This window comes from Bos grunniens, chromosome 11, assembly GCF_055505025.1.
Source record: "Bos grunniens cultivar Pamir isolate PY7600 chromosome 11, Bosgru_T2T1.0, whole genome shotgun sequence".
In the NCBI taxonomy this organism is placed as follows: Eukaryota; Metazoa; Chordata; class Mammalia; order Artiodactyla; family Bovidae; genus Bos; species Bos grunniens.
In genome coordinates, this window is record NC_141175.1 from 11,441,799 (window position 1) to 11,456,269 (window position 14,471).

At 45.6% G+C, this 14,471-nt stretch overlaps 1 protein-coding gene across 39 annotated transcripts in view; it reads left to right on the forward strand.

The window, feature by feature from the left end:
- Nucleotides 1-14,471, forward strand: part of MAPKAP1 (MAPK associated protein 1) — a 233,864-nt gene that overhangs the window by 154,770 nt on the left and 64,623 nt on the right. For 2 of the 39 annotated variants that reach the window (XM_086325201.1, XM_086325202.1), the window contains one exon: nucleotides 5,186-5,483. The exons of the other annotated variants lie outside the window; for them this stretch is intronic. In XM_086325201.1, coding sequence (XP_086181327.1) covers nucleotides 5,186-5,199 — 14 coding nt within the window. In that variant the 3' untranslated portion in view covers nucleotides 5,200-5,483. Of the gene's footprint in view, nucleotides 1-5,185; nucleotides 5,484-14,471 lie in introns of those variants that run through there. 39 annotated transcript variants of the gene reach the window in all.

The following is a 14,471-nucleotide window of genomic DNA, read 5'->3' on the forward strand; positions in this document are numbered from 1 at the left end:
CGAGACAAAAATGAGTTTACTGGATCTATGAATCGTTTAAGTCTGTCGTCTAACTTCCGTGGAGAGGTGGCAAAGAGGTCATAGAAAGGCCCATTGAGCTAGAATGTAACTGTCCCAGTTACATTCTTACAATGAAAACCCTGTGATGAGACCCTTCTTCTGTGCCAGGAACATAAGGTCTGTAAGGGCCTGGCAGGGCTGCTGTTCTCCGGCTGCCTTCGCCAGAGAGCTGAGGCCTCCCAGCCGTTGTTCCCTCTCCAGCTGAAGAGACTGTGGAGTGCCACCCGCTGTCTTCCCAAAGCCTGAAGCTGCACACTGTCCTCCTCCGCAGCCCTTGGGAGGGTTGCTTTCAGGGTGTGGCTGTTACTAAGCAGAAGCAGGCCCCCCTTACTGGCTTAAAGCTCACCACCACTGCGAGTTGGGTGACCGTGGGCACGTTGTCCTCCCACTCTCGAGTTTCTTGCCTTAGTTTGATCTTCAATAAAATAAAGTCACAGCTAGATCACAGGCTGCTTGTTGGCAGTCTTAACTGCAAAGCTTAATCCCTGGGTTCTAGAAACATCTCCCTGGTTTCCACTCCTGCTCCTGTTACTTTTTTTAGCTGTTCGGTAAGTCACTTAGCTCCTTTGAACTTCATTTTACTCTGTGTGCTTGCATGCTCAGTCACTTCAGTCTTGTCCGACTCTTTGCAACCCTGTGGACTGTAACCCTCCAGACTCCTCTGTCCATGAGATGGGCCAGGCAAGAATACGGGAGTGGCTTGCCATTCCCTCCTTCAGGGGATCTTCCCAACCCAGGTATCAAACCCCACACCTCTTGCATCTCCTGCATTGCAGGCAGATTCTCTACCCACTGAGCCACCTGGGAAGCTCTTCCTCATCTATAAATAAGAATATTAATAGTATTTTCTTCATGGCATTGTTTAGAGAATTCGATAGAGATCCATATCAAACAGCAGGCACTTAGCTGTTATTATTTTATTACTCAATAAATATTAGTTCTGTCCCTTCCCTCAGTTTCGCTGTTATGAGACCCAGTCATACTCAGAATTTTGTGATAGCACATGTTTTTTATGTGTATGACTGCTTCGAGTCTTGGTTCGGTAGAGACTCTAGCTGCTAAAGAACCCAGCTCAAATTTAGTCCACGTTAGGTATGGCCCAGAATGTGTGCATCTGTCTGCCCAGCTGCTCATTTGAGCTTTTCCAGGGGTCTGAGGCCCCTTGTCAGAGCAGCACAGCATCAGTGAGAACATAGGCCTGCACATGTAGGAATGACCTGGCATTCCTCTGGAGCACTCTGCATCTGGGGCTGGATATGCAGAAGGGTTAAAAGCTGGAGAAACTTTTGTCATAAATTTTGTCTTCAGCGGGACTTCCCAGGGAACATCTGACATTAGCAGAGAGGAAATGCTGATTGGTCTCAGAGTCAGCTGAAGGAGACAGGAGCTGCCGCAGAAGCTGCTGGATTTACTGTTATTAGCAAGGCAAATGGAGAGCCAGCAGGGCAGCCAGCTCCCAGATAATAGATCTAACAAAAGGGAAACCTCCCAGAAAGGAAAATGGCTGGCAGCCATGACTCCTCTGCTGCCATTTTTTCCATTGCTTTTACCTTTTTGTTTCGTGTATTTAGCACAAGCAGGAGCATATTTTAACATCTTAGGTTGTAAGTCACAATTGGCTTAAAGTAAAACAGCTTCCTACCTGTTTGATGGCTTCAGAGTTGAACATTGTAAAGTGTACAAAATTGTATTAATGTAAAAATAAATAGTTGCCATTTATTGAGCACTTACTATGTGCCAGGCTCAGTGCTTTATATACATTATTATTTCATCTGTAAAACAACCTCGTGAGTTAATAATTACCATTATCTCCAATTTAGAGATGAAGAAACAGTATTTACAGTCCTTGAGTAATTTTCCCAAGGTCTTTTTTTTTTTTAGCAAGGTAACATTCGTTTATAACATTTTATGAGTTTGAGTACATTATATTTCTACTTCTGTGTACAGTACAGCAAGCTCACCACCAAAAATTTAGTTTCCATTCATCACCATACAGTTGGTGCTCTTCACCTGTTTTGCCCTCCCCACCCCCACTTCCCCTCTGGTAGCTCCTGTTCTCTGTATCTATAAGTTTTTGTTTGGTTTGTTCATTTACTTTGTTATTTTATGTTTGTTTTTAAATTCCACGTATGAGTGAAATCGTACAGTATTTGTCTTTTTCTGGCCGACTTATTTCACTTAGCTTGATATCCTCAAAGCCCATTCATGTTGTTGCAAATGGCAGTGTTTCATCTTTTTTTATGACTAAGTAGTAGTCCTGTGTGTGTGTGTGTGTGTGTGTGTGTGTGTCCCAAGATCTTAAAGCTTGGTGGAGCTGGCATTTGAGCCCTGGCATTAAGGTCTTACCCATCTAATGGAAGATACTGAGACAAGAGCCCACTTGGGTATTATGGATCCAGACAGGATACTAGCTAAGAAAAGTGCTTACTAAAGGCTTGTGTCCTGACTTAAAGCACAGCCCTGGTTGGTACAGAGGTGGTTAGAAGGAAGGTGGACAGGCAGAGAGGAACTGGATTGGCAGATGGAGCCCATCTGTGAAGGATCTGACTCCCCAGAACAGTGAGCAGGGTAAATGGGCGGTCGATACCCAAGGACTACACGACTAAGGGGGAACCACAGGCAGCCAGGACCAGGAAACAGATGATGTTCAGCATCCAGGGACAGCAGTACAGGTCCTGTCCTGACAGAGTTAAGTCATAGAGGCAACAAGGAAGCAAAAATCCTACTGTCAAAATGACCTCTAGGAAAAAGATTCTGAAAAATTCCTGTCAAAGACCAGTATTCTGTGGTTTTTCATTGAATTGAAATACAGCTAGCTTTTTTCTCTAGCGTTAGAACAGATGAAAACTTAAAAGTACATATATTTAAATACTAAAGTCAAATTTGACACCGAAAGAGGCTCACACTGTAAGGGAACTGGAGAACTAAGACACCACCATCTACCCAATTAATTCATTTAGTCACTCGTCACACATTTACCAAGTCCAGTAGTTGCAAAAATAAATTAGACTGTTGCCTCACACTCACTGCCCATTGGGTCACAGCAAGTAGAATTCTCCAAACAATTTCAGGTATTGTCTTGGTCATGTGTCCCCTGTCTTTTTCCCCTCATTTTTGTCAAGCACGTGTGATTGAATTCGGATAAATTAAATGTGTATTTATGAACACGGAAATCCCGGCAGGTGGGTAGCATCAAGGCAAGCAGGATTTTCAGAGAGGCGCACTGAGAACCTGGTGGGACCAGGCCTGGGGGCAGGGTCCTGGGCAGGGCTGGGCCGAGATCAAGAGCAGTGAGGTACTTGAGTGAGACAGGAAGTCCAACACTAGATGAAAAGAAAGGAGGTCTTGATTTTGCGCTTTGGCCTGGGATTGCAAAACTCTTGGCCTAGAGCAGAGCCCAGAGGTGTGAAGTGGTACAACTTGTCCCGTTGTAGAGCCCAGATTATACCTAGGGGCTAACTGTAAGGGGGTGGGGGGCGGCGTTGACAGACTGGAGGGACAGGCAGCATGGGTGAAGGGAATGGCCCGGCAGTGACGTGGAGGTGGGACACCATGAGGTGTGTGCACCAGATAGTGAGAAGATGTGTTTGGCTGGATCACAAAGAACATAGAAGAACAAGAAATTAAGATGGATAGACGGTTTGGAGAGTAGGCTGAGGAGTTGGCCATGGGGAGGTTGTGAAAGAATTTTTTTTAATTGGGGTTTATTAATAGTTGCTTTACAATAGTGTGTCAGTTTATAACGTACAACAAAGTGAATCAGCTATGTGTATACATACATCCTCACTCTCTTCAACCTCCCTCCCACTCAGCCCCATCCTACCCATCTAGGTAATCACAGAACACCGAGCTGAGCTCCCTATGCTATATGGCAGGTTCTCACTAGCTAGCTACTTTACACATGATAGCTTGTGTACGTCAATCCCAATCTCCCAATTCATCCCACCCCTGAAAAGGATTTTAAGCATGGAAGAGATAACCTTCAGAGTTTGACTCCAGAAGGCACCCTTTGATGAAAAGGTAGGGTAATGGATCGCTGGAGGCAGCTTGGGAGACCGTCCCTTGGGCTGGGTGATAAGCATGCCAGGAAGACTTGGTGAGTGGATAGAGTCTGTGGAACTTGGGGCTGACCTAATGTCAGCAACAAGGAGGACGGCTAAATGAGAAATATTCCAAACTTGAGGGGCTTTGTTCACTGTGCCAGACCCTCAAAGGCCAGAATCAGTCTGCTTCGCCTTTCCGTCTGTCGTGTCTAGCCCAGGGCATGGCACGTGGTATAATGAAGTTGCTCAGTCGTGTCCGACTCTTTGCGATCCCATGGACTGTAGCCCACCAGGCTTCTCTGTCCATGGGATTTTCCAGGCAAGAGTACTGGAGTGGGTTGCCATTTCCTTCCCCAGGGGGTCTTCCTGACCCTGGGATCAAACCCAGGTCTCCCACATTGCAGTCAGACGCTTTACCCTCTGAGCCACCAGGGAAGCCCAGGCACGTGGTAGGAGTTCAGTAAATGTTCAACAAACGACTGAGTTAATTATTGGGAGGCTCATGGTATCAGCATTGGAAACCCAGTTACAAGGAAAAGGTTTGAGAAGAGAAGGTTAATGAGTTTACAGTTAATTGTCTTATAAAATTAGAAGCAGAAAAGTGCTCGGAGTTCTCTCCCTTCCCACAAAAGGCAGGCCCAAGCCATCCACTGTCAGTGGTGCTTCCTTGGGGGAGTTGGTGGAGACCCCTAAGAAACCTGCAGCTTGCTGTCCCACCCAGGGCTAGAACCCCTTCCACCAGGGCCATGGGCGCCAGTTTTGTTTACAGAACACCGTCACTCCAGGGGCTTCACTGCGTCTGCTTAACAGCCTGTCAGGTACGTGCAACTATTACCCTCATGTTACAGAGGAGGAGACGGGTTCAGAGAGGGTGTTATTCACCCAAGCCAGTCTCTGGTGTAAGCAGCTTTGAGTGTGAAGCCCCAGATTCCACTGTATCATAACATCTGGTGATGGAGAACAGTTGGCCCTTAGCTTGCTCTCCATTGACTCAGGTTGGAGTCCCTGCTTTTATATGGTTCAGAAAAGGCTGCAGACAAATAAGTCTCCTTTTTGTCTGTTTCTTTTGTTTTTGTTCTTAGGTGCTTGTGACTAAATTCACTAATTTCACTGGCTGTCAAGGCTGTGTTAAGGAAAATGGGTTTGAACTGCTGCGGTTTTTGAGTTCTGGACTGAATGTCAGAAACCTTTGCCATCACGGGAAATTCTGTCACTCTGGATTTACTATCTGTTCCCCACAGCTGAATTCCTCAGCAGTGTGATTTAGCACCCTGGCTCCCCATCAACCAGTTTTGGCATTTATTTGAATGCATTACCCCACTGGTTTCCATAAACTATTTTACAATTGTTTAAAATAAATGACTGTTTATTTCCACAAAACCATCTGTATTTCTTTACAGAGCAACAGATAACTGTATGTAAAATTTGGTAATGTCACAGTGACTTGAGTTAAGAGAAACAGATTGGGTTGAAAAATTGGACGCTAAGGGACAGTGTTAAAGGTTTCCATTCTCTCTAACAAGTGATATCTGGATTTGAAGGAAGAAAAAATATTTCTTTTTTTTTTTTACAAGTAACATCTGGCCTCCTTTCTCCAAAGGGAAGTACACCCACACCAGCTGGGTGGGGATAGATTATGGACTCTAGGACTTCTCAGGGTGGCAGAGTGTCTGGCCCTGCACCACCCTCCCTGCCTGAACTGATGTGTGGAAGGCTGCTCTCCAGTGGCTTCCAAGCCTTTTCCATGTTCTGAAGTTTTAGGTTGTCCAGGCCCTCCCTCTTCTCGTTCTGATGTTCAGACACAGTTGCTGTGGCTAGAGAAGAAGGGCCTGGATGAGGAAACAGACTGACTAAGAGGTAGGACTGGCCTGGGTCAGTGGGGGTCTTCTGTTCTCCAGCCAGTATCCAAAGCAGCCAAGTGGCTCAGCTTTAGCCACCCTAGCTCCATCCATCCCCAGGAAACCCATTCAGGTTTGGGGCACTACTGGGAGTCTCCAACCAAAGGGGACGTTTGGAATCCAATGGAGGTGGAGCTTCGAGTCAGATGGTTTGGATGGTGGGCAGGCCAGCTGAGCTTTAGGTTCATCGTCAAGTACAACCATCCTGGTGCCTCAGCCATTCTGGGAATGCAGGACTGTGGAAATGTGCTCCCCACACCCAGTGGCCGTGTGGAAAGTATGAGAGACAGGCCCATCCAGAGATCTTTTTAGAATGAGCCTCATAAAGAAGTCAGGCAGTGGCACCTGGGCAGAACTTTGACTCCTCGAGTAGGAGAGCATGAGTGCTGGAAGAGTGAAGTAGAGATCATTCCAGACAGAGGCACAGTGGGTTGAAACGGCCTAGTTTTAGAGGATATTTCTAGATTACTATGTCATTAGCTGGGAGGTGGAGAAGAGGGAAATGAGACCAGCGTGGCAGACCTAGAGGTTGCAGCCCCTTCTGGAGAGCTAGAAACACCCACTTCTCGCTCTGTCTCTCTGAGTGCTGCTTGGAAAGCAGAAGCGGCAATCCAGGCATGTGACTTAGTGGATCCTTGGAACAACTCTGAAGAGCTAGGTTTCGTTGTTATCCCCCTTTTACAGATGTGAAAGTCAGGCACAGAAAGGTAAATTGCTCAGGGTCACACAGCTAATAAGTGGTGGAGCTGAAAATTCAAACCCAAGCAGTCTGGCTTGCAGCTGTTAAACCATACCCTCTCAAATGGTTTGGGGGTCAGGGAACCCCTGGACGGACACACACACATACACACACACACACACACACAGTTGAGCCTAGAGCAGAAATCAGATCAGACCTTCTCCCTACCCCCGGCTGCAGGGATGGACTCCTGACACCCACCTCGTCTCAAAGCCTGAGCTGAGGAAGGTGTCAGGACTGCCCCAGGAGGGGGTTGAATAGGCCAGACAGACAGTATGGGATCCCTGTTGGTTTTCCATAATACTGTCTGGAATCCACAAGGAGGACAGGGAAGGTATGGGGTGGGCAGTGTGACCCTCAGTCTGTGGTCATTGGCTCTCTTTGGGAATCGTCTCTGGGCACTAGCAGCCAGCCTCAGATGCTTGATTCATCTTCACTTTTGCTGCTCAGCTCCTTTGAACAGCTCCGGAAACCTCTGGGGCCCACTCCATGGCTTGACTTAGGACCACGGGAGCTGCTAAACAGGCTCTGTGCCATTTTAGTTCCTGGCTCTCCAGCAACCACTGAGCCCACATCATCTGAAGGGAGGCTCCAGGGGCCTCAGTCCCTAGTCTGGTCCCGCTGGAATCATCGCTAAGGTTATTCAACCTCATTTTTTAAAATTGGATTTTTAATTACAGTGAAAGTCACTCAGTCGTGTCCAACTCTTTGTGACCCCATGGACTATACAGTCCATGGAACTCTCCAGGCCAGAATACTGGAGTGGGTAGCCTTTACCTTCTCCAGGGGATCTTCCCAACCCAGGGATCGAACCCAGGTCTCCCTCGTTGCAGGCGAATTCTTTACCAACTGAACCACAAGGGAAGTATTACTAAAATATGCCTTCTGTGAAAAAGTCAAACAAGATAGAAATCTGTAAAGAAAGCAAAAGCCTTCACCTTTGCTACTGCCTCACCCTACCCCTGATATAATTCTAATGGAATAACCTTGAGAACAGTTTGACTCACAGCCTTCCAGATTATGTTTGTATGTGTATGTGTTATCAACAAACATGTGTGCACACACACATGTAAATAATACACATATGCAGCTGGGGTTTTACTTTGTTAAAATGGAGCATGTGCTATACCTTCTGTATCTTTTTAAATTTAATAGTATATCAAAGTAATCTTCCCATGTCTTATTAACTTAAGCTTAATTTTTTAACAGCTCCATAACATCCCAGTATACAGATATACTGTATTTACTTTCTAGTTTCCTACTAGAGGGTATTTAAATTGTGTGCACTTTTTAGTATTAAAACAGTGCTACAGTGAACATCTTTGAACACACATCATCATGTGCTTGGAATCATATTTCCTAGGCTAGATTCCTTTGTGGGTCATTGTTGTTCAGTCACTCAGTCACGTCCAACTCTTTTGCGACCCCATTGACTGTAGCCCACGAGGCTTCTCTGTCCTTGGGGTTTCCCAGGCAAGAATACTGGTGTGTGTTATCACTCAGTCCGACTCTTAGTGACCCCTTGGACTCTAGCCCCCCGGGCTCCTCTGTCCATGGAACTCTGCAGGCAAGAATCCTGGAGTGGGTTGCCATTTCCTTCTCCAGGGGATCTTCCCGACCCAGGGATGGAACCTGCATGTCCTGCACTGGCAGGCGGGTTCTTCACCACTGAGCCCCCAGGGAAGCCCTTGTGGGGCAATTCAGTTTTAAATGGCGCCTTGTTGTAGTTGTTCTGTTTAACAGAGGAAACCACCACTACCCCTGAGCACCTACAAAGAGCCCATTGGCTGCGCTGGAGCTCTGGGAGTAGAGTTGGGGTTTTAACTTTTTTGTTTTTTTTTTCCTTCTTTTGGCTGCACTTTGAGGCATGTGGGATCTTAGTTCCCAAACAGGGATCAAACCTCCACCCCCTGCATTGGAAGCATGGAGTCTTAACCACTGGACCACTGGAAGTCCTGAGTTGGATTTTTAAAAAATCCCACCCTGATCTTCAGAGCGCCCTGACTTGGGGCAAGGGGGCAGAGGAGGACAATGACAAATAGGTATCAGTGCTTCTAATACAGCCTGCCCCGGGCACTGAGAGGAACACCGCCCCGAAGAGGTGATTAAAGCGCTCTTCTTAATTCTGACAGGGAGTCAGACAGGGCTGCAGAGAGGAGGGGAGCTGCCCAAAGGTGTGCCTTCCGACCCCTCTCAGGAGCCCTTCTGCGAGGCTGGGTGTTCAAGAAGAAATTTGTTCCGAAGAATTATGGTGCTCTTGCATTTTCTCCTACACAAAGAAGAAAATCTCAGCTGCACGCCCTTTCCTTTCCTCCTCTTGGCACTTTCTGATTGATGATTGGAAATGATGGCAATACATAAACTATTTTTCTTTTTATTTTATGACCTGGTAATAGCAGTAACATATTTCCAGTAAATGTTTTCTATCGCAATAAAAAAGTTGTAACAAGACTAGAAATGGGTATAGTTAAACCCTAAAGAAATCACACTTTCAGAACTGTGGATTGAGGCAGTAACTCTGTAAATCATTTAACTTGGAAAGAGGCTCCCTCCCCCCAGCAAAGTCGGGGCACGCAGATGATGCTCTCTTTAAGCACTCAGCAGATAGGTGCCCGCATGAGGGCTGAGGGGCTCTTGGTTTCAGCCCCTCGAGACCCACTGCCCACACTCTCTTTCTCCTGGTCTCCCACCTAGTGTCTTCACTCCTTTCTGAACGGATAAATTCTCTCAACCTTACAGTTCTTTTTTTCTAACCCCAAATTCAATAAGACTGTAGAAAGCTCTTCCTGGAACACAGCATAGCAGTGTGGTTAAGAGCACAAGCCTGGACTCACACACCTGGATTCTCCTCCTGGCCTCACTGTGGACACGTGACTTAACCACTCTGCGTGTTTTCCTCCTCCATAAAATGGGCTTAGAATAGGGCCTGCCTCATAGTTTTATGATTCAGAAAATTAGTGCAGGTAAAGGACTTTGTTAAGGGCCAGGAGAGTCCTCAATGTCAGTCACTGTTGTTATACTCTAAAGGAGCAAATTGATGATTTTGTTTAAACTTGCATAGCAGTATAACAGCTGACATTTGCTGAGTGCTTATTACATCCTAAGCACTGTGTTCTGTGTAATCTTTACAATTACTCCACGAAGGTTTAGACCAACTAATTTGCCCGGTGTCACAGAGCCTTTGTAAAAGAGCCGAGATTTTAACCCAAGTCTTTTAAACTCCAAAACTCAAACTTTAACTACCCCGTGTCCACCTTCTAGGATTAGATGCTCACAACAAGAACAGGGAGGGTTACACTTTGTTCTTGCCTCTTTTTGTTTTGAACAGTGAGTTTCGGTTCTACTTGGGGATCTTAGTGTCCCCTGGCAGACAGCCTCTCACCTAGCTCTGAGGAACTGCTCTGAAGAAGTATGAGAGGAGCCAGGATACATATGAATTTTTTGGCTGCAATGTACAAGTAGTCATGTACACATCCTGGTAAAAGATTACTGCTAATCACAAAAAAACAAGAACAGATCTATCAAGATGGTTACACTTTGAATAGTTCTGTCTCACACCAGACATGTCCTCCTTTGTCTGGGAAAGATTTAAAACCAATAATGTTGAGCGCTTATGCTCTCAGAACTCCAGGGCCAGGCAAAAAAAAGCACTTTTTCCCCCCTGTTTGGAGGCAGAGTTGCCTTATCCCCAGCTGGAGCTTGTTTAGGCTCTGTTACTCCTCAGAGGATGGATGGCTGGTGCTTCTGTGTGTCCAGTATCCTTAACGTGCTCTAAAAATTAGTCCTTCCCCAGCCTTTGTCTTTAATTTCTGGTTCTAGCTGACACCTTCATTAATGGTCCGGTGCAAGCTTTCTGTCGACGTGAAGACGACTGTGTGAAAGTGGTTTTGCTGCCCTATCAATAATGGTCATAATTTCCCCAATACTCTCATCAGCAGTGAATTGAGTCTTGCAGCAAAGAAATGGAAACCCCAGTGCCGTGGTTTTAAAGCGATTTGTCTTGTAGACGGCGTCTTATTTCAGTAAAATCAGGTCAGTGCAGCACTGCTGGGTCAGATCTAAGTCAGATACAAATTAGTTGGAGGAAATTGATCATTCCAACATTTAGGTTATTTTTAGCTTCTGTAGCTTTTTAATGTCTCTTTTTTCCCCTGTATTTACCTTTGCGTTCATAAAGCTTAATAAAGTTTAAATGTCTTCTCAGTTTCCACCAAGCCTTTGACAATAGGCAAGCATGCTATCTCCCACCCCATGATAGCAGCCTTTCTTCATAGTTTTGGGGTTCGCTCCAGTTACAACGTTGTTTGAACTCTTAAACCCACTCCTGCTCATCCTCTGGCCTGCCCCCTTTCTGGGGTTTGTTTATTGCCCACACTGGCCCCTCGACCGGTCTGTTCTTCATTGCTATTGAAAGTTAATGGGGGCAGAATTGCATTCCCAAACATTTGAACCTGAAGTGGCCAGGCCCGAACTTAGTTGATCTCTGGTGATCGGTTCAATTTAGTTACGATTTTTTGCCATTAGGCCGGGGCTGAATGATGGTGATTTGGTTGAGGCCAAATGTCTGAAGAAAATTGGCTCTCTGATAAGAGTGCTGTTATCAGAGGGGGCTACCTTCTCATTTACATTTAGATGAGTATTGATTATTTATTTACTCAGAGAAGTGAGATTCGTTTCCAATCTTATCTTTCTCGTCTCTGCTTGTCAGCAGAAAGAGAGATAGAGCTCCTGACATCAGGCCAAGATAACAGCACTTTGTAGTAAAGATAAAAGTTGGAATGGGCCTTTTTCTAGTCTTGACTGAAAGGATAAGTTTTAAAAATTAGAACTGATGGGTCATGCTTTCAAAACCTTTCCTGAAGGTTTTGCAGTTTAACTAGGCAGGAGAATTGGTTTATTGGAACAGCCTTGGTCTTTCTTCTTTTGTAATAGGAATTGTATTTAATTTGATTATATTCGGCTGTTTCACTGAGAGCAAATTGTGTATTGGCTCAGAAGAGGCTGAAGTGTGACCTTATTGTCATGTCAGCTTGTTCCTTTCTTATTATTTAAATTCTAAATGATCCAATCCAAGCCTCAGAGGGGGTATAAGCTACAGTGGTTATCACTTGAATATAATTCAGTGCTTATATTAAGATCAAACAGAAAATGATTATAGTCACTCCTACAGGAAGAGTTACAAGCGATGGAGCTGACACTAAATGCAAACATTTTAGGATAGCTGATGTTGGTTCTGAGCTTGGATATTGACAGCATCAGCTTGTTGGTGATGGCTTTGGCTCAGTGAGGAACTCGGGATTCAGCCGGCCCCTGCCACAGATCAGACAAGGCTTGGCACAGCTTGCCTCTTGTGGGTCTCCCTGCCACCAGTCTTCTCAGCCCACTGTTGACAGAGCCACCAGGAGAAGTGTACCGAAATATAAAGCTGATTGTGTCACTTCCCTGCTCTGTTAGCATCTGTTGCTTATAAGAGAAAACTTAGACTTTGACCAACATTCTGGGCCAAGCCTCCTAGCCCCAGCTTCCCCTTGAACCCCCGCAGAACCCAGGCCTTTTCTCCACTGAATTTGCTCTGGGCCCCAGGCAGGGGGCTCTTCAGTACTTCCTTGCCTTTGCACATTCTGTTCCTTCTTATAGGAATGCGCTACTTCTCCCTTCTTCTCCCGGCTCCCAGCTCCGCGTCAAGACTCAGTTCAGATGTGTCCACCTCAGAGAAGGGGCAGTTCATTGTCCCCTCTTCTGGATTCCCACAGCACCTGTCCTGACCTGGGGAAGAGCACTGGCTGGGGCTCTTTGATAGTTTTATCTGCTCATGTGTGTCCTGCCACCTCCCCCAGCCTGCAGGAGGTCAGGAATCACCGATTATTCATCTCTGTGTCTGGGACACTGTTGTTGCAGTGGGACTGAAGTGTTTCTAGGTGAATGTATGGATGGCATGGCAACATCACATATCTTTTGGTATCTGTGCTGCTGTGGTTTGTTTGATGGGGATGGTAGGTACTCATCATTTTTAGACTGTATTCTTAGGACCACAGAGACTAAGGAACTTTAGGAATCCTGGCTGCTGAGCAAGTCTCTAATCTCAAATCCTGCCCGTAGCTTAAAAGCAAGCTTGTTTAAATAGATCTGCCTGCTCTCCTACCCGTACTCCTACCTCAGACACACGTGAGAAAGGATGCAGACGTCTGCTTGATGCCAGCATTCCCCACCATTATTATCCTTTGGGATATGCCAGCATTCCCACTGTATTATCCTTTAACGGGGCTGTTACCTTGTGACTCTGAGGCTCAGGACCTGCCTAAGCCTCCTGCAGCAGTTCCTGCTCCACCCAGCCTGTTCTAGCAGTGACAGCAGCTGCCACTGAGCCCCTCTAATCCTCACAGCACCCTTCTCAGGTACAATATGCAGAGATTGTTACTTCCCCAGAACGCATAGTGAGAGGGTACAGACACTGGAGTTTTCTATTCAAAACCCAGCCCTTCCTCTTATTTGTTCATACTTAACTTTTTCTGGCTGCAAGCAGCTCTTTCAGATTAAAGCTCCTCTTCAAGGTAAAAAATGAAAAATAACGTGAAGGCACATCCCTGAAAGTGTTCAGCCTTTTCCTTTATCATTCTCCAGATAGGTGGGCCTTCAACATGTTGTAATGTTCAGCGATAATAATGATAGGTTAATTCATTTATGTCCTACTACAATCTGAAAAGCAGTTGGAATAGATACACTAAAGGGATAAAAAATGCATGAATTGGAAAACTCCCTGAAAGTAAAGGAAAATAAAGGTCTGGAGGTTTAACTGACCCAGAAATGCGTGTTCAGTCATCACACATTTAGTGCTGAGCTTCCTCGTAGGCAAAGGAGAAAGGAATACAGTATCAGTTAGTTGCCAGATTTATGTTAAACTGTCTAAAGGTACAAACACGCCAGTTGCTCTGAGGAACTACAGCATTTCCCGCTAGATCTGAAGGAGATTTCTTCCGTGGGTCTTTAGAAGTAAGATGCAGAATGATAGTGACAATGGTGTGGCTTCTCTCTCTTCACTCTTCAGGCTTTTGCCCTTGCTTCCCGTTGGATTTCAGCCCTCAGCTGGCCCTCAGCTGTTAAGTAAGGACATACCAAATGCTTTTACATTTCAGGCGAGGATTAAAGAAAAGGCATTGAGGAAGCTGAACTGAGCATATATCCACCATCCAACAGATACTACAGATTTCCTTCGAAACTTACATCCTAAGATGTTTGCTTTGGGTTTACAAAATCCCATAAAAATCCTGCCTGGGTATTATAACTTGGAGCCCTCCCTAAGTGCCCAGAGCAGTATTTTGTTCCTAGACCATTCGGTGACATGGTTTTACTGCAATAAATACATCATCAGAATGCCTAAGCAGGTTTTCTCATCTCTGCAGAGTAACTGCTTCCCAGAGTCTTCCTTTTGCCTTCCTCTCTGCTGTGAGGGAAAGGGGATGGAACTCCGTGCACAGCTGTGACATTTTACAAACCTTTCCAAAGGGTGGATATTGCCTTGAAAACGATGTCGTGTTTGGTGTGAAAGAGCCTCATATTTTTATATAATCACTTCTTTGGCAAAAGTATGTTAATGGAAACTGACCTCACAGCTTGTCTTTATAAAACGGCTTTTGGCCGCTGTTTTTCCTATCCTCCTGTGTCAGCTGCCTGAAAATCAAATTAACATTTGATAGAAACTAGTGTTTGATATATAGTAGGTCTGGGTTGTTA